The sequence below is a fragment of the Leptopilina heterotoma genome, unplaced genomic scaffold, assembly GCF_015476425.1.
Source record: "Leptopilina heterotoma isolate Lh14 unplaced genomic scaffold, ASM1547642v1 Lhet_430, whole genome shotgun sequence".
Lineage (NCBI taxonomy): Eukaryota > Metazoa > Arthropoda > Insecta > Hymenoptera > Figitidae > Leptopilina > Leptopilina heterotoma.
This window is the reverse complement of record NW_025111082.1, coordinates 627,609-645,350: the sequence shown is the minus strand read 5'-3', so window position 1 is coordinate 645,350 and position 17,742 is coordinate 627,609. Positions and strand designations below refer to the sequence as shown.

General features: G+C 33.6%; 3 protein-coding genes across 3 annotated transcripts in view; 2 read left to right on the top strand and 1 right to left on the bottom strand.

Annotated features, from left to right (window-relative positions):
- Positions 1-11,077, top strand: part of LOC122506770 — a 158,046-nt gene extending 146,969 nt beyond the window's left edge. Inside the window, exons 2-5 of the mRNA XM_043619084.1 lie at positions 9,275-9,407; positions 9,483-9,855; positions 10,303-10,394; positions 10,890-11,077. Of these exons, the coding sequence (XP_043475019.1) occupies positions 9,404-9,407; positions 9,483-9,855; positions 10,303-10,394; positions 10,890-11,077 (657 nt within the window). The 5' untranslated portion in view covers positions 9,275-9,403. The remainder of the gene's footprint in view (positions 1-9,274; positions 9,408-9,482; positions 9,856-10,302; positions 10,395-10,889) is intronic.
- A 1,000-nt stretch (positions 11,078-12,077) lies between these two features.
- LOC122506769 lies at positions 12,078-13,492 on the top strand. The gene is made up of 4 exons (XM_043619083.1): positions 12,078-12,156; positions 12,304-12,566; positions 12,668-13,223; positions 13,344-13,492. Exons 1-4 carry the CDS (start codon positions 12,078-12,080, stop codon positions 13,490-13,492), a joined length of 1,047 nt encoding a protein of 348 aa, XP_043475018.1.
- Positions 13,493-14,008: 516 nt separating this feature from the next.
- Positions 14,009-16,164, bottom strand: LOC122506768. Its single transcript, XM_043619082.1, has 7 exons — positions 16,144-16,164; positions 15,716-15,851; positions 15,483-15,641; positions 15,276-15,411; positions 14,830-14,976; positions 14,292-14,371; positions 14,009-14,229 (listed from the first exon to the last, which is right to left on the bottom strand). The coding sequence occupies exons 1-7, from the start codon at positions 16,162-16,164 to the stop codon at positions 14,009-14,011; spliced, it is 900 nt and encodes a 299-aa protein (XP_043475017.1).
- Positions 16,165-17,742: the final 1,578 nt, after the last annotated feature.

The window sequence follows — 17,742 nt, the reverse complement described above, 5'->3', positions numbered from 1 at the left end:
TCAAATAATGTGCATATTATGTGAATTATAAGTTAAGTAGTTTTATATCAAATAACTATTTGGTCAAAAAAGATTTCGGGAATAAGCATGCGTCTCTCAATTACTATCGAGAGAGTTTGTTACGAATTGCATAAAAGTAATATTTGAGTCAATTTATAGTTTATTGCCGTTAAATCTAAATTGTTGAGTTTTCGAGTGTAAAGATTGATTATTAATATATTTCGACTATTGATTAAATACGGGTGTAGGGTCAGTTGGGGTAAATAGGAACAGATTTGCTAAGTTTTACCAATAACATAAGTTTTTTTCTTTTAAATCCGAATACTTTCGGTTTTTTTGTGTGTTGAGTTATTATTTCACTTCCGTGGAACAATTTTAAAGAGTAGTAAAAAATATGGGAATTATTAAATCGTAATAATCAACTGTTTCTATTTACCCCTAAATTTTTCAACTTTGCTAAAATTTAGGGGTAAATAGGAACAGTTGATTATTTCATACAAAATTTAAGAAAAAATCAATTTTAAGTATGGAAATGTTAAAAGATACAAAGAATTACATAAAAATAATGTTAGTCATAAAATAATTTAGACTAATAAATAATAATGCATTACGTAAGTTTAACCCTTTAACGCCCAGCGTTTTCGATCAAAACCACTTTTGACTTTAAACCTTCACAACTTTGACAAAAATAAAAATATTTTTGATTTCAAAACACCCAACAGCCACAAATTTATTCTACTTTGTGAAAAAAATTTATAGTACAATAAAGAATTCACAATTTTTTAATTCAAACAATAATAAAAAAATAATGTTTATGGCAAGATTTACAACACAATTACAAAATAGAAAATAAAATAAGGCTTAGCTAATGAAAATAACTACTTGAGGGTTTTTGAGGTCGCTGATTACGAATCCGATGTCAGTTTTTCAAAATAAAAATGTCCGTCAAAAAAAGAAGAAAATTGCGCTTTTTTAAAAAAAAGTCGAGTTTTAAAGCCAAAAGATGAAACACATTTCACAAATAAAGATATTTTTTCTTTATTTTTTTCTTCTTTTCTCTCTTATTCTCATATATAATGCTAAAAATAGTGTTGTAGTTTGAAAGAAACAATTTTTTCTCTTTCCATTATAAGAAATATTATTGAAATTTCTGTTGTTCCTATTTACCCCGAATTTCCAGTTTTTAGGGGTAAATAGAAACAGTCTCATATTTTTAATTAAAGTTTGCAAACTTAAAAAATCAAAGTTGATTTTTGTTGTAGTATTAATAAGAGATAAATATAAATTTTAATATGAATTTTTAGTTAATTTTTTTCCAAATGCGAGTCAAGAAAGTGAAAGGGTGTCTTCTTTGATTTTCAATTTTGTTTGCAATAGGAAATATTTTTGTATATACTACGGTTAATTGACAAACGGAAAATAGGAAAACACTTAGAACTTGTTGGGGGTAATATAAGCTTCAAGATGTAAGGCCGTATTTATTTTTAAAATTTTTTATTTAACTGAAATAACTACTGTTCCGATTTACGCCTTGTTTCTATTTACCCCAACTGACCCTAACTATTATTATTTAATTGTCAGTGTGTGTTGTCCGAATTGTTGCTGCCGTTGTTAAACATCACTGGTAAGTCCATGATATTTTTTTTCACAATTGTGAAAATTTTAATTTTTGGTTTTTGTTATAGCATAGAATTTTGGGTTTGTGTTCAAGTGTAAAAGTTTCCAAAATTGTTGGTTAATTGTCACTGAGCATTTTGGTTGTTTATCATTTATTTATTTGTCGGGAAAATTGATATTCAAATTTTTATTTGACAGATTATGGTCAGTTGGTAAACAATAATTTTTTGTGGATTTAGCGAATAAATAATTTGGGTTTGGCACGGCGATTGGTCGTAAAGGTCAAAACAAATTGGGTAAATCCATGAGGATTTAGATTTATTTCTGGTTTGGAAATTTTATTTGAGTATTATTTTGTTTTTAGTGCTTGTCGAAAAGTTTAAATTGATTGACAAATAATGTAATAATTACTCGTTTGGATTTGGTGGATTTATTTATTAAATTTTGGCATTTTGGATAAACGTGTCAATTATGGATTCGTATCAGAAGCATATGATAAGAAGAAGATATCATATGATATCAGAAGCATATCATATTTTGGGAAATCGACAAGCTAGGGTCATTTGGAGGGAAATTCAAAGGACCCCCGTTAATGATGTGGTTCAGGAATTGGTTAGGGCTAATTGTAGTACAAAGGGGTCAATCCAGGTACTACGGGAACGCTTATTGCGATTCAAGACCAAGGAAGTTTTAAAGGGAATAATTTCGGTTCTATGGTTGGAAATGTACGATGCGGCGGATTCTCAAAGAGTTTTCTTGAGCGAGGCACTTGCAGCTCGTAGAGCAAGAAGGGTCGATTACTCGGGTTATGAAACAGAACAGGAAGCGGCCATTTATATGAGTTCATATGAGGGCAACCTGTTAGGAGAATTAGATTCTCAGGTTTTAGCGAGTAATGATGATTACTTTTTGGGTTTTGAAAAGGAACAGCAATTAGAAAGTGCTGAAGCAGCTTCTGCCAGAAGTAGCACTGTTACGACTTGTGTGACGTCAGTGGCCAACTCTGTGGTGACAGCAAAATGTGGGCACTGGGACTATACCCAAACGGCCACAGATAATTCGGTCCGATAGTGGAACACAGTGGGAACCACATTCCCCTAAAGTAGAATCGGCGGGTTATTACTCTCAAAGGAGTAGGGCTTATCTGGCTGAATTAAATCTTGATCTAAGCAATGAGGTTGACAATAGTTTTCCGGGTAAGCTCCATCAGAGAATATCTTCCTTTAATAAGGATATTAAAAGGGTGCTTACTCCTCTTGAAGCAGAAGAGTGGGGAAGACGGGCAGAGGGTCTTCCAACTCCAGTAGGGATGGATACGGAAAGCGATAGCTGGGATAAGGTTCGGAAGCAAAGAAGTAGGAAACGGTCCCAAGGGCGTAAAAACAGTTCTTCACGTAAAATTAGGCTCTCAACGTGGAAGTTGTCCAGTGACTCTGGGTCAGAGGCGAGTCTGGACTCTAGGAAAACGGGAAGTAGGTCAACAAAGAACCATTACCACCACCATGGGTCTAGTTCGAAATTAACAAAGACGCTTAAGGATTGGGAAATTAAATTTTCGGCGGGCGAAAAGGAGGACCCAGAAGAATTTTTAGAGCGGCTAGAGGATTGCATTAAGTGCTACGATTTCTCTGGTCTAGAAATTCTTAAGGTGGTTCCTTCGGTGTTGCGTGGGGCAGCCAGCCGTTGGTATAGGTTGACTAGGAACAATTAGGTGTGCAAGGGCCCCACCTAATGCACCAGGCGGCCAAGCTGTTGGTGCATTACCCCAACGAGGCAGGCCTAAACCGGGTGTAGCAAACCAGGGTAATGGTCAGGTTCCTTTTATGGGTATTTGCAATGGTTGTCAGGTTGCGTGACATCGTCTTTCCCAGTGTCCTTATCTGGTTTGTTTTAGCTGTCAACAACAGGGTCATTTTGCTACAGAATGCCCTAGCAGACAACAAGCTCAGGTTGAGGTTTCGTGTCAGGTTTGTGGGGCTAAGGGAGCAGTTTTTGCTCAATGTCCAAGATGCGTGGAGTTCCGAAAATATTTAGAAAACGCGAAAGGGGGGGATAAAACCACTTTCCCCCCTAATCCAAACAGTAGGGATAGGGTTAGAGGTCCCTGTGTGTAGTAATGAAGTGTTTTTGCGTGTACAAGAGATGGATTATTCGTTGCCGAGTGAGGAGAACTCACTCTCTAATCCATCTCAAGTGTATATTGTTGGTGAGGAGGACTCACCTGTAAGTGTTGAGAATTTGTGTGTGTCGAGTGAGGAGAACTCACTCTCAAATATTGGGAATTTGTGTGTTGCGAGTGAGGAGAACTCACTCTCAAAAGTTGTAAAGTGTGTCAGCGAGAATTTGGCACATTCGGTAAGGCTAGGCATGAACCATGCTCAGTTCGTCGCGGGACTTGGGACGTTTCTGGTGGAACAAATGGCTCGCCAATAGTGGTTACCGAAAACGAGAGTAATGATTTTGGTCAAATTGTTACCGGTCACCGTGCGAAGGGAAGGGACCGGGCAAAGAGCGGATTGATATTTCGTTTCGGGAGAAAATAAATAACGCCGGAGAATCGTTAGTCTAGAGCAGGCCGACCCTATCGATATCTCGGCGTTCGATACTTACGTAGCACCTTGACAGGTGACGTCAGAGTACCTGGGCCTTAGGGGAAGGCAGCTTCTCCGTAGCCGGCGTTAGACAGTGACGTCAGCGATATATCAATCTCTCGATGTTCGATAATCGATATTCGATAATCGATAATCGATAATCAAAAGGGCACTATCGAGATTGGCGAGGATGCCTTGAGGAGATTTAAATGCTCAGGAGCAGACCAAAATTAGAGGTTAGCTTCAGCAAGCGTCAAGTCGAGGTGGAATTTAAACACACAAACGTAAACAAACTTGAAGGTTAGGATGGTTTGTTTACATTTCTGGTGTTAAGAAATGTGCAATTACAAATAATTAATGAATAAATGTGTAAACAGATGCTGGTTAATGGTTCACTTATAAGGGAAGTTTGAATTTAACCAAAGTTTAAAAGTTCAAATTTAATTAATTATTTTTAGTAATGAAATTTAGAAGAGTTGTAAATAAAATTCGTATTGTAGTGGGAAGGGAGAGAAGTTACACAGTGATCATACTGATGTCGTCTCAAGAATTTGCCTCCCGCACAGAGCTAAGAACAGGATAAAATCCGGCAAAGCCCCGTCACCTCCCGCATCAAGTCCGAACAGGAAATAATTCCCGCAGAACTACGATCTAGAGTGGTGGTAAATTGGGGTTAAACAGCTAGTGGTTGTAAGGATTTCGTCGAGAGTTTTGTCTCCTGCACAGAGCTAAGAACAGGAAAAATTTCCCGCAAAGCACTGTCAAAACTGGCAACTCTCAGTGACGTATGATTGTGCGTAACTTTCGTACGGGGTGGAGTGAGTTCTATTGTTCCGACTCACGTGCAAGGAAAAATTAGGAAATAAATCCCATATTGCCAGAGCCAGTGTGTACAGTAATACTGCAAGGGCTGATGTAGTAGTGTAGGTAAAAGAAAAAGAGACAACAGTTCAAGTTGGTCTTTAAATTTTTATTTAAAATTTTATTTAGGAGGACTACAGAGTAGTTCCGTTACAAGGGTTGGCGGCGAAGTGACTTTTTGACTGGGCATTTTCGTCTCCTTTTATATCCAATAACTCTATGCATAAAAAATCTACCTCTCGGAAGGGGAATATTTTTTATACATGTAAGAGGGATAACAAGAGACAACTTGCTAGTCAGCTTACAAATAACTAAAACTTAATATTAAAATATAAAATAAACTTAATTAAACTTAAAAAATCTAATTTTACATTAATTTTACCCTAATTGAGACATAATAATGCATATAATTTGCATAACGTTGTATAATTATATTATAAATAAAAGAATATATTTATCTCTTTATTTAATTTAATATTGATGTATTAATTATTTAATTAATACTAATTTATTTACTAATTAAACAATAATCAAAATTAATACTCAAGATAATATAAACGTATTAATAATAAAATTATTATTTTTAAACATTAAAAGAATTATTTCTCAAAGGTAAAATAATTAACATTAAATTGATAAAATGAACAGCAATTAAATAAAACATAATAGTGTTGGTAATATTAACAGTATTAATAATAACAACACTAATATAATAATAATTATAACAATAAGAATAATAATATTTATACTTAATCAGTCAAATATTGTTAAACTAATTCATAGTAAAGCAATATAAGTATAAGTAAACGTAGAGTAGAGAGAGAGACAGAGATAGAAAAGACAGAGAAAGGCGCGTGGTCAGGGAAATCGACGAGTAAGGCCCAGCTAGACTAATTTTTTCTACATGTCGATGTCGAAAAAGTCAACCCAAGGGAAGATACCACATTTTCACGAAGTTGAGACCTTCAAAAAGAAGGGTTCTCAACTTGTGCAGTGGTGTTTTTCTTTCGCGGAATTTTCGCATACATGTGACCGGTATCAAAATGAATGAGAAGTACTCATTCTCTGTAGGCTTAGGTAAAACTGTGGTTTCCGCGGAAAATCTTGGTGAGGCCCCTAGTATTAGTGGGACTAATAGTGTTAAAGAAGGTTCAACACGTAAAGTCCAGGAGAGGGGAGAAACTGCATCGGATGCAGTAGGTTCTCCGGATTCAAACGAGATTGTCGATGGGACTAGGCCTGAAAATAGGTACTTTTTAAAGGTAATCATTGCGGATCGTCCATACTATGCATTGTTTAATCCAGGGGCAATGGTTTCGGTTATTGGTCCAAAATTGGCTGAAAAATTTAGAGAAAGGTTGGAACAAGCGGATACGGCAATCCAAAGTGCCATTGGGGATCCACTTAAACTTTAGAGAAATTAAGGTTATGGTTGACACTCGATGGATTTCCGCAGTCTTTCGAGCTGAAAGCCCTTAGTACCTTAACCCAGGATTTAATTTTGGGAATGGATTTCTGTAGGGAAATGGATATGGATGTCCAGCTTGAGAAAGGTCTCTGGAGGATTAATGGCCAAGAGTGGCATAAGTTTGTGTCCGATAATGGAGAAATAAACTCTGAGGGTATTTTCGCGGAATGTGCAGGTATTTCGGAGCTTACGGTTGATCAAAGAAACGAGGTTCAATGTTTGGTTAATGAGTTGGTCCTTCCTCAAGGTCAGGAACATGGGGTGACGTCGTTGACGGAGCACCACATTAGGTTGACTGATCACTCGCCGATTAAGCATCGGCCGAGGAGAATGTCTCCGATGATCATGCAATGGTTGATCAAGGAGGTTCAGAAATTGTGGGATCAAGGAATTATCGAACCAGCGTCCAGTGATTGGAGCACTGCGCCGGTAATAGTCAAAAAGAGTGATGGGTCACTCAGGTTATGTTTTGACTATAGGGACCACAATAAGGTGACAATTAGGGACGTGTACCCGATACCGAGTATCGATTTTATTTTGGATAAACTGAGGAAGGCTCGGTATATCTCCAAAATTGATCTCAAGATGGCGTATCATCAGGTACCGATGTCTGTGGAAAGTAAAAAATACACAGTTTTCTCGGTTCCAGGCTTGGGTCTCTTTCAGTTTAAGAGAATGCCTTTCGGTGTAACAAACGCCCTTGCACGTTTCAGAGGTTTGTGGACTCGTTGTTTGGTCCAGAATTTGAACCTGTCGTTTTTGGGTATCTCGATGATATCATAATTGTCACCGATGATTACGACGAACATATCAGATGGTTGAGGATAGTGTTAAAAAAATTGGCGTCTGCTGGTTTGGTGGTAAACCCAGACAAATGCGAATTTGGTTGCTCTCGGGTAACCTATTTGGGTTATGTTTTGGATACGGATGGTTTGAGACCTGATTCTGAGAATGATATCGAGATGAAGGTACCACTTTTGAGGCTTCTTCAAAAAGGAAGAGCTTGGGAATGGACAGCTGAGCATGAGGAGGCTTTCCAAACTTTAAAGAAAAAGTTAGTATCGGCCCCAGTTTTGGCTCGGCCGGATTTTAGTAAACCGTTCACTGTCCAATGTGACGCTAGCTACTCGGCGATTGGCGCGGTGTTGACTTAGGAGTCTGAGGATGGCGAACACCCAATTGTGTACGCAAGTAAGGCTTTAACAGGGGCAGAAAGGAATTATAGTGTCACTGAGCGTGAGTGTCTGGCACTTTTATGGGCCATTACAAAATTCAGGCCATATCTGGAGGGATATAGGTTTAAGGCTATTACGGATCATAGTGCACTGAGGTGGCTCAGGAATCTTAAGGATCCGTCTGGTCGTTTAGGTTGTTGGGCACTCGAGATGCAACAATGGGATTTTGACATTGTTCATCGTCGCGGTGTTAATCATCACGTACCGGACGCATTGTCGCGTATGTACGTGGATAACACGGACGAGATGTCGGCTTTCAGCACCATTTATGACCCGTGGTACATCAAGAGGAAACAATTGGTTAAAGAGTTTCCTCAACGTTTTCCAGGATGGTTGGTGGAAATCAATTTGTTATATCGTCATAGGAACGATCCTTTATTGTTACCAATCACGGGCGAGAAACAGGGTTTGAAGTTGGTTGTCCCAGAGGAGCATCGGAGTAGGATACTCAGGGATGCTCATTCTGAAATTGCAGCAGGTCATTTGGGAATAGAGAAGACATATGCTAGGGTGGCTGCAGAATATTACTGGCCAGGCATTTGGCATGATGTCCAGAGGTTTGTTCACGAGTGTCCTGACTGTCAGAGGTTTAAGGTTTCGCAAGAAGGACCTTAAGGGTTAATGGGTCAAAGGATTGTGGAACAACCGTGGACGGTAGTTGCAGCGGACTGTATGGAGTTTCCGTCCAGCAAGAATCAGTGTAAGCATTTGGTTGTTTTCCAGGATTTATTTACACGCTGGATTGAGGTGAAACCAATCAAGTCTGCTGATGGAAAATCCATTGCGAAGGCATTTGAGGAATTGGTAGTGTTCAGGTGGGACACTTCTCACTTTCTGTTGACTATGGTCCATGAGTTTCGACATGCGGTCAATACGGCCGTGCAGTCTTCGACAAAGGTTTCGCCGGCCTTTTTGCATTAGGGTGGAGTCCCATGACTCCGTTGTGCGTTGCGTTCTCGACAGTCATGCGTTATTTCCAAAGCGTTCCATCTCTGGTGTTACCTGACATTCCATCCCTGTTGTGTACAGTTTTGAAAGCATTTGAAAGTTTTGAATTTTGTATTATAGTGCCATGTGCATCGAGGAAATCGAGAAAATCTTACCGAAAATAGGTTCATTTTATTAATATTAAATTTTATTTAATATTAATTAATATATATATATTTATAAAACCAGTGGCGTTTCGCGTTATAATTTTTTTTACTGTAAATGATGTCGTTAGAAAATGTGCAGGTAAGAAAATTTTTGAGGTTATTTTTTGTTTCGTTGAAATTCAAATGAAAGTTATATTATTTCTTTTATAAAATAAAATAAAGTAATTTGACAACATTCTCCATGTTTATATAATGTTATTCATTTATTTTATTATATATATATATTCATTATATTATTATCGGTAAAATAATTAAATTATTTTTGTGTTTTTAATTTTTCTTTATTTTCTAATTAAAATTAATTAATATTTAATACTTTTTTATTATTAATTTTTAATTATTTTATAGGCGAAGCATAAGTGTGGATATTGTGGAAAATCGATAAACAATATACATAACATTTGGAATCATTTATGCTTCAAAAATTATGATGAAGATACACATTACATTAAAATCGATGATAATCATATTGTTACCATGAGTAAGTTTATTATAATTAAAATAGTTTTTTTTTATAAGAATTAATTTATTTAATATAATCTTATTTATATTCTAGTTAGTCAAGAGGCTACTAGTACTAATGGAGTTAATGGAAACAGTTTTGAGTGGAACGAAGAATGGGATGAATCACTAATAACAGCAGTGTCGCAAAGGCCTGCTCTGTATAATTATCTCTTGCCCGTGAAAGAACGATCTCAGTTAAAATTAAATGATTTGTGGAATGAAATTCACAATACATTAGGTGTTTCATCAGTAAATATTATAAAAGATAGATGGAAAAAACTTCGAGCTTTATATATGGCGGAAAAATCAGAGCGAAATGTATACATTCCGAGTGGTTCAGCAGCATCAAAAAAAAAGAGGGACAATAAGAATGGATTTCAATTATTTGAAGTAATGAAATTTCTTAATGTGTCCAAACCTACCAGGCAAGTATTTTTTCAAGTATTAGATTTTTCACATTTGTAAGTTAAATATTCAAAAAGTGATATTATAGTTATAGAAAGTGAATTTATCATTCGGCAGTTAAATATTAAAGGAGAAAGAAGCTATCAATAATCCGAATCAAATTTTACAAACAAATTATTATTCAAAAAAAGTTTATATTTAGTTTTTATTTATTATTCAAAAAGTGATTTATTAAATTTTAAAAATTAGCTTGTATAGAGGTATATTGAAAGATTAAAATATTCGTAGTATATATTTGCAGATAAATAAAAAAAAATTTGCAGAAGACTACTTGCAGATGTTTATTTTGTAAATTGATTTCAAATTTTGCTAAACTTATATAGAGGAAAGTTTAGTTTAGATAAATATTTTTATCTTTAAAATTGTTTGTAAAATAATCTTTTAAAACATATTTGTTAACTTTTTAGGACATTGAGTACTTTCTCATCTGGTTCTGATGATGATAACGACGTTAAGGTTGAAATAAAACAAAAAAGAAAGAAGAAACTTACAAGAAATAGTAAGTAAATTATTTGAAGTTTTTAACTAAAAAAATCTTATTCTTAAAAATTCTTATTGTGCTTATAATCTTATAAAATTCATTGTTATAAAAATTATGTTCATAATATAGAAATTGATTTAATGTTCTTTTTCTTTTTTAATTTATTGTTTCCGTGCCTTCAAAAAATTCTTGAGATTTAATGTTACTATAAAGCGATTATTTCTATTCATACAGTAATATGATAACAATTGTGTAGATTAAATTGTATCAGACTAAACTCTGATGTAACAGACATATCTTGTTTTTAATTAAAAACAAATATTGTAAATTTAAAATCAAAATAGGCAATCAAATAACTTTGTGTGAAATGGACAAATTAAAATAAATACTTTCATTGTATTACATTTGTTTTTAAATTATGTTTATAACAAAGAAAGTGGTTAAGATAATTTAATTTATATTGTATTAAAATTTTAGTAACTAGTAGTAATATCGAAAAAATTTTCCTTACAGGTTCTGTATGGTCTACTCAGTATTATCAAACTCTTCTAAAATCAGTTACTTCAGAAGAAAAGATTATTGCTCCATGTCCAGTTTATTCTTTGCTTCCAATATTTAAAAAATTGAAAAAACAAAAACAAGTTCATGTTGCAAATTTATTTCAACAAATACTAATGGAAGAATTAGATAATCAATCGTAGAAAATGATTTTGATGTGATGAATCATTGATCTTATTAGGATATAAAAATTTGTAATTGATATTGTCTTGGAATTTTAATACTTTACGAAAATTGCTAATATTTTAAACTGTTATAATAATAATTTAAAGTTGCCTTGTATGAAAAAATAAATATTTTTTATTCTATTTAGTGTTTTATTATTTAATATTATTCTTAATAGTTTATTAATATTGAATATTTATAAAATATATAATTTAATATAATATGGTATAATATATTATGTATATATACATAAACATATATATAATATTTATACATATTATGTAAATATATATATATATATAAATCTTTTTTAGTTTTTTATATTACTCCCGCGAAACGCAATACCTACGTTTCATTAATTTGCTACTGTCCCATGATTGCATTCTAACGCACGTAAAATTTGGACTTTATTGTATCTACCAATAAAACGTAGTTATTATATTAATTTGGGGGGGGAACTATGATTCTATTCGTCCATTAATTATATTTCTGAAACCTAGACGTTTTTACGCAATCATGGGACAGTGGCAAAATAACTGAACGCACGTGTTGCATTTTTCCGCTTATTGTACATTTTGATTTTTAGCGTAAGTAGATAAATTTTACCTACTAAATAAAAGATAGTTTTAATAAAATAAATGTTACTTTTAAATATTTTTAAATTAAAACAAGATTCATTTAAGTATGCATGCTACGTAAATGTCACTTAGGACCAAATTATATTATATTTATTGTATTTTGATATTAATTTAAATTAAGTTTAAACACGACAATATTATATATAGAATATGTCTACTTTATTACATATTTTTAATTATAGATAAGTGGAAATTTTTTAAAATGAAAGCAATAGATATTCTTTTATACTTATATTGGCTTCTAACATTATGCGATTCGATGCCACAACTGTCTTCAACATTTTATGAAACGCAGCAACATATCCTCCACGTGTATATTTTATATTTAGAGCTAGATAAAATGGAGTCACCAACAAAGGAAAGGAAATTTTGGGTTCGACCAATATTTAGAGATCAACGACGAAGAGCACAAGGTGCCAGTGATAATCTAATATTCGAAATGGAAACACAAGATAAAGAACAATATTTAAAATATTTGCGCATGTCTAAAAAATTGTTCTATAAATTACTTAAAAAAGTCCAACCTCATATTAAAAAGAAATTTGTCGTTCGGAAACCAATTCCAGCTCATACAAGACTGCATATTTGTATTCGTTACCTTGCCTCTGGCGATTCAATGGAATCCATTGCTTATCAATTTCGAGTTAGTCATAATACTGTATCGAAAATTATACGAGAAACCTGCAGAGCAATTTGGATATCATTAAAAAGAACAGCTTTTCCTCGTTTAACCAGAGCAGGATGGTTGTCCCATGCAAAAGGCTTCGAAGAAAAATGGAATTTTCCTCATTGCATCGGTGCAATCGATGGAAAATTAGTTTCTATGCAGGTAAAGACAAATATATTTTTTAAAGATTTACAATATATGGATCTAAATTATTAGTTATTGCTGTCACATTAATTGCAAGAAAGTAATTATTATTTTTTTAGGCTCCGCCAAATTCTGGTTCAGAATATTATAGCTACAAGGGAAGGTTCAGCATGAATTTAATGGCAATAAGTGATGCATACTACAGATTTATTGCGGTTGATATTGGTGCTCCTGGAAGAAGAAGCGATGGAGGTGTATTTGCAGAAAGTGAGATGTTCAGAAAATTTGAAACAAATACTTTCGAAATCCCTAATCCAGAAGCAATAATGACGAATACTCCTCATTTACCATATGTCCTGGTCGCAGACGAAGCATTCACACTAACTAAATATTGTATGCGACCTTACCCTAGAAGTAAAGCATTAAATATTAAAAAAAAAATTTTCAACTATCGATTAAGTCGAGCAAGGCGAATGGTCGAAAGTGCCTTCGGAATTTTTGCGGCTCGTTGGAGGATATTTAGAAAGGATATTATAGGTTCAACGAAGCTAGTGAGGAACATCATTCAAGCGACTACATGTCTCCATAACTGGATCATAACTGAGTCATTAAATAATCCAGAAAATAAGTGTCAGTACACTCATTTATCAAGGGTAGATCGGCAATCTGTTAACGGTATGTAATTTCAAAAAAATTTAACTTTTGGAAAATAAATAATTGAAATTATCATTTTAATAATATTTTTGCTTGACATTTTAACATTTTGACATTTTTAACTGTAAACTATTGTTTTAGCATTACAAAACATACCAAGACAAAATGCAAATCAACCTCTACATAATACAGATGCTCAAACAGTGCGAAACAACTTTGCTGAGTATTTTATGTCACCTGAAGGAGAATTACCATGGCAATATGATAAAGTATTGCAAAATAATTTCTAAACTTAATTTTTATTGTATTGTATTTTATGGAAGACAATCACAGAGAGTATTATTCATTTAGGACAAATAAATATATATATTTCATTTTTATTGAGTTTCTTATTTTAAAAAGAAACCTTTAAATGTTAAACATTTCTTTACAACTACAAGTATTACAATATTTAACATACACTTATGAAAACATCTTAAGTTTTTGGTTCATTCATAACACATTGCATTTAACATAATTTATAAGAATATTAATATTAATGCTTACAATAATGTTTAGAAATCTTAGGATCTCTTAATACTTTTTGATAAATAAAACTATCACAGAAAGTTTTAAAAAACATGTAGCAAAATACTATAAGAAAACATAAATAATATTTAATACACATATATTACATTTTTTTTAATCAACTTGCAATTAAAAATATTTCTAAAACAAATTAACTTTATTGCATTGAAAATAAATGTAATTTTTCATGTATAAAAAATTTTAAAATTTGCAATAAATAAAACGTATTTCTAATTATTTTAGTCAGAAATGTACTGACTTTGATTTTCTTGCTGAGTAAACTCATGTTCTAATATTTCAATGAACCGTCTATGTACTCTAAGTTGACGAACAGTATCTAATCTTTTAAACGTTTCAGAGAAATTTGAAAACAGCATGTCTGTAGGATCTTGTTTTTGAATTGTGTGTGACTTAATTTTTTCTAGTACCAACATTTGCAAGTCTTCTCTTTTATTTATGTCTGCTAAAAATTAAAACATTTAATTATCTTATAAAATTAAAGAAATTAACAATATTATCTACCTTTATCTTTCCTTTGCATCGGCGTTGACGGTCTCCCTTGTATACTTTTGCCTGCATTTTCTTTTGAGGAAGGTGTTCTTCTGTCAAAAATAATTAAGATTAATTATTATTAATGCAGGTTTCCCACTCATCTACAAAAATCTACTATTTACTACTTTTTTTACGTTATGCTACTATTTGGGTACTTTTTCAGATTTCAGCAACTAAAAGCTACTATTGAAATTATTTTTATAAATATTTAAATTCTTTCATGAATAATAAAATTCTTTGCAGGAATTTAATTTATTAGCAGGATAAGAAAGAAGTATGTAAATATTTTTCATAAAAATTAGGAAAAAGTCAGGAAAATAAAAAATATGGAATGAAATTTTTGTCAGTTTTGGTGAAGTGCCTAAAACGAGTTTTCTTGGTCGTCAAGTTTGATATTTCGAAAGCTACTTTTTTTAGTTTAAAAGCTACTTATTTAAAATTAATTATCGTGTGCGAAGTCTGTTAATGTATTACTAAGTTTTAGTATTTTAAATATGTAACCACTTACGTTAGAGAATTTGCAGTTAATTCTGTAACTGCACTACTATTGTTTTCATCGTCGTCATTATTGAGATCTCCTAAAGGTCTTCGATAAGGCTCATTTTCATGATTATTTGCGGGTTGCTCTTGCAAAACCAAGTTATTTAATGTGTCTCTTGAAAAATAATTGTATGTCATGCATAAACAATTTTATTCTTCTTAAATATATTACTATTATTATGTTTAATATTACATTGTGGAATTTATAAAAGATTACTTTATAGATTACTTAAAATTAATTTTAAGTCAATTCACCAAAATTAAAATTAAATAGTGGATTGATTACAATGTAATCATTTCTTTGAAATAAATTATCAGAAACATTATATCCTTAAAATCTATGCAGTAAAAATATGAGAAAAGTATTTTTTGTTTTTTAAATGAGAAAAGAAATAATTATTTAAAACAGCATACCCATCATTATCACATTCAGTTAAAAATAACATTTTATTGAAGTGACGGAACAGTTTTGGATCACGCTTATTGTAAGCTTTTTTAAATTGGTCCCGCATATTCCTCCATATTCGCTTTGAATCATCAACAGAGCAGTCTGTTGATTTCATAAAATAGTAATTAATTAATATATTAAGAAACATAAATGTTTTAGAAAAAATAAGTTACCTGAACCTACTGCTTCGGCAATTTCGTGCCACATTTGTTCTCTCTCTTCTGGAGATACTGTTTGTTGAAGCTCTCTATTGTATAAACCTGGCCTTTCGTAATAAGCCTGAATTAAACGAATTTCCGAAGCATTTTTCTTTTCCTTCGTTGACAATTCCTCTATATTAACATAATATTTTTCAAATTATAAGAAATTATTTTGATAGAAAGTAAATAAAAAAATAAATACGTACTGATGCTCACAACTCCATTTGTACTTATTATGAGGACATGCTTTGTCTCATTGTATTGAGAAAAACAAGTATGTTGACAAATATTGTCAACATCTTGAAATTGCCAACCACAATTCCAGCATTCGTAATAACTCATCTACGAAAATGATTTTTAATTTTAAGTTTAGTTTATAACTGGTAATTATTCTAAATTTCAAATACATATATTTTATTTCATAGAAAATAAAGAAAAATTAAAAACACAAAAATAATTTAATTATTTTACCGATAATAATATAATGAATATATATATATAATAAAATAAATGAATAACATTATATAAACATGGAGAATGTTGTCAAATTACTTTATTTTATTTTATAAAAGAAATAATATAACTTTCATTTGAATTTCAACGAAACAAAAAATAACCTCAAAAATTTTCTTACCTGCACATTTTCTAACGACATCATTTACAGTAAAAAAAATTATAACGCGAAACGCCACTGGTTTTATAAATATATATATATTAATTAATATTAAATAAAATTTAATATTAATAAAATGAACCTATTTTCGGTAAGATTTTCTCGATTTCCTCGATGCACATGGCACTATAATACAAAATTCAAAACTTTCAAATGCTTTCAAAACTGTACACAACAGGGATGGAATGTCAGGTAACACCAGAGATGGAACGCTTTGGAAATAACGCATGACTGTCGAGAACGCAACGCACAACGGAGTCATGGGACTCCACCCTTATGGCCGTCAGCCTCAACCGGTTAAGAGTTTGAGGAGAGAAGTTAAAGGTAAGGTTACGGTTCAGAGGATTGATCCAGAGGTTTGGTGCGATATGTTGCGTAGGTTGGACGCGCTTAGAGATTTGGTTGCGAGGTTTATTGACGAGAAACGGGAAAAACAAAGTCGTTATTATAACCGTAATAAACGGGAGGCTACTTTTCATGTGGGGGATCAGGTTTTATGGAGGACTCATAAGTTGTCGAATGCGGCAAATAGGTTTTCGGCTAAGTTGGCTCCTAAATTTAAAGGTCCCTATGAAATTGTTAGGCAATTGTCTCCTTCGGTTTACGAATTGGGTTCGGGAAATAATCGTCGTGTGGCCAAGGTTCATGTGTCCGATCTCAAACGTTTTATACCTCCACGTTCTCGGCAATAATTGGAATGTGTTACTTATTTGTTTAATGTTTTAGATTGTTCGAGCCAAGTTTTAATTCTTGAAGGATCATTGTCATCATGGGTAATATGTGGCGTGGTAAGAGGACGTCAGGCTCTGGTCGGGCATCAGGAGGTGCCATTGAACGGGTGGTGAGAAGCCATGAGGTTTCTAGTTCCTCGGAGTCCGATGTGTCCTTGCCTCCAGTTGGCGTTCGTCCTGCGGGCCGTGGAATTACTTTCGCCTGGCAGGAGGAGGAGCAATCATGTTCAGCTCGCCCCGCAATAGGGGTGGATCGTGGTGCTTGTGCTTTGGAGAGCCGTGAGTTTTTGGACAGCTGCTATGCTGTTGAGGAATTGGAGTCGATTGTAATGGACCAAGAGGATGATCCGGATTTGGTCAACGATGGAGCCAAAAAACATGAGGCTTGTGGTCGTGATGAGTCAGAGGCTCGGGTCCGACCACGGGAGCCGAATGTAATGGTGGTTCCTCGTCCAGCGGACCGATTCAGGGAAGAAGCTAGGCTCGCGCGGCCTGTGTTGACCGTGGGACGGATTTTTTGTAGATTGGACCGTATTCCAACGGATCCGGATTTGGATCCTCCTATGAGGGCATGCTTTAATTGCTGGAGTATGTCTCACAAATTGGCAATGTGTCCAGAGCCAATCGACATTTTCTGCCGGAATTGTGGCCGATATGGGGTCACTATGGAAGATTGCCCACGTTGTGCACGGCCTTACCATTTGAGAATGAAGCGTTCGGCATCATTGATGTCGCTGGAGAAATTTGACCAGTCGGAGTCCAGCAGAAATGGCATAAAGGGGGCTGTTGCCCAATGAGGTCGTACTGAATCCGGTGCCGTTTTCTACAG

Bases quoted from the DNA above. Each gene is read 5' to 3' on its own strand.
- LOC122506768 (XM_043619082.1), bottom strand. From the start codon at position 16,164: ATGTCGTTAGAAAATGTGCAG. The intron at 14,977-15,275 runs GTATGCTGTTTT...TTATTTTTCAAG, and splicing joins ACTGAATGTGATAATGATGG to AGACACATTAAATAACTTGG. The intron at 14,372-14,829 runs GTAAGTGGTTAC...TATTTTTGACAG, and splicing joins TTAACTGCAAATTCTCTAAC to AAGAACACCTTCCTCAAAAG.
- LOC122506769 (XM_043619083.1), top strand. From the start codon at position 12,078: ATGGAGTCACCAACAAAGGAAAGGAAATTTTGGGTTCGACCAATATTT. The intron at 12,157-12,303 runs GTGATAATCTAA...AACCAATTCCAG, and splicing joins ACGAAGAGCACAAGGTGCCA to CTCATACAAGACTGCATATT. The intron at 13,224-13,343 runs GTATGTAATTTC...CTATTGTTTTAG, and splicing joins AGATCGGCAATCTGTTAACG to CATTACAAAACATACCAAGA.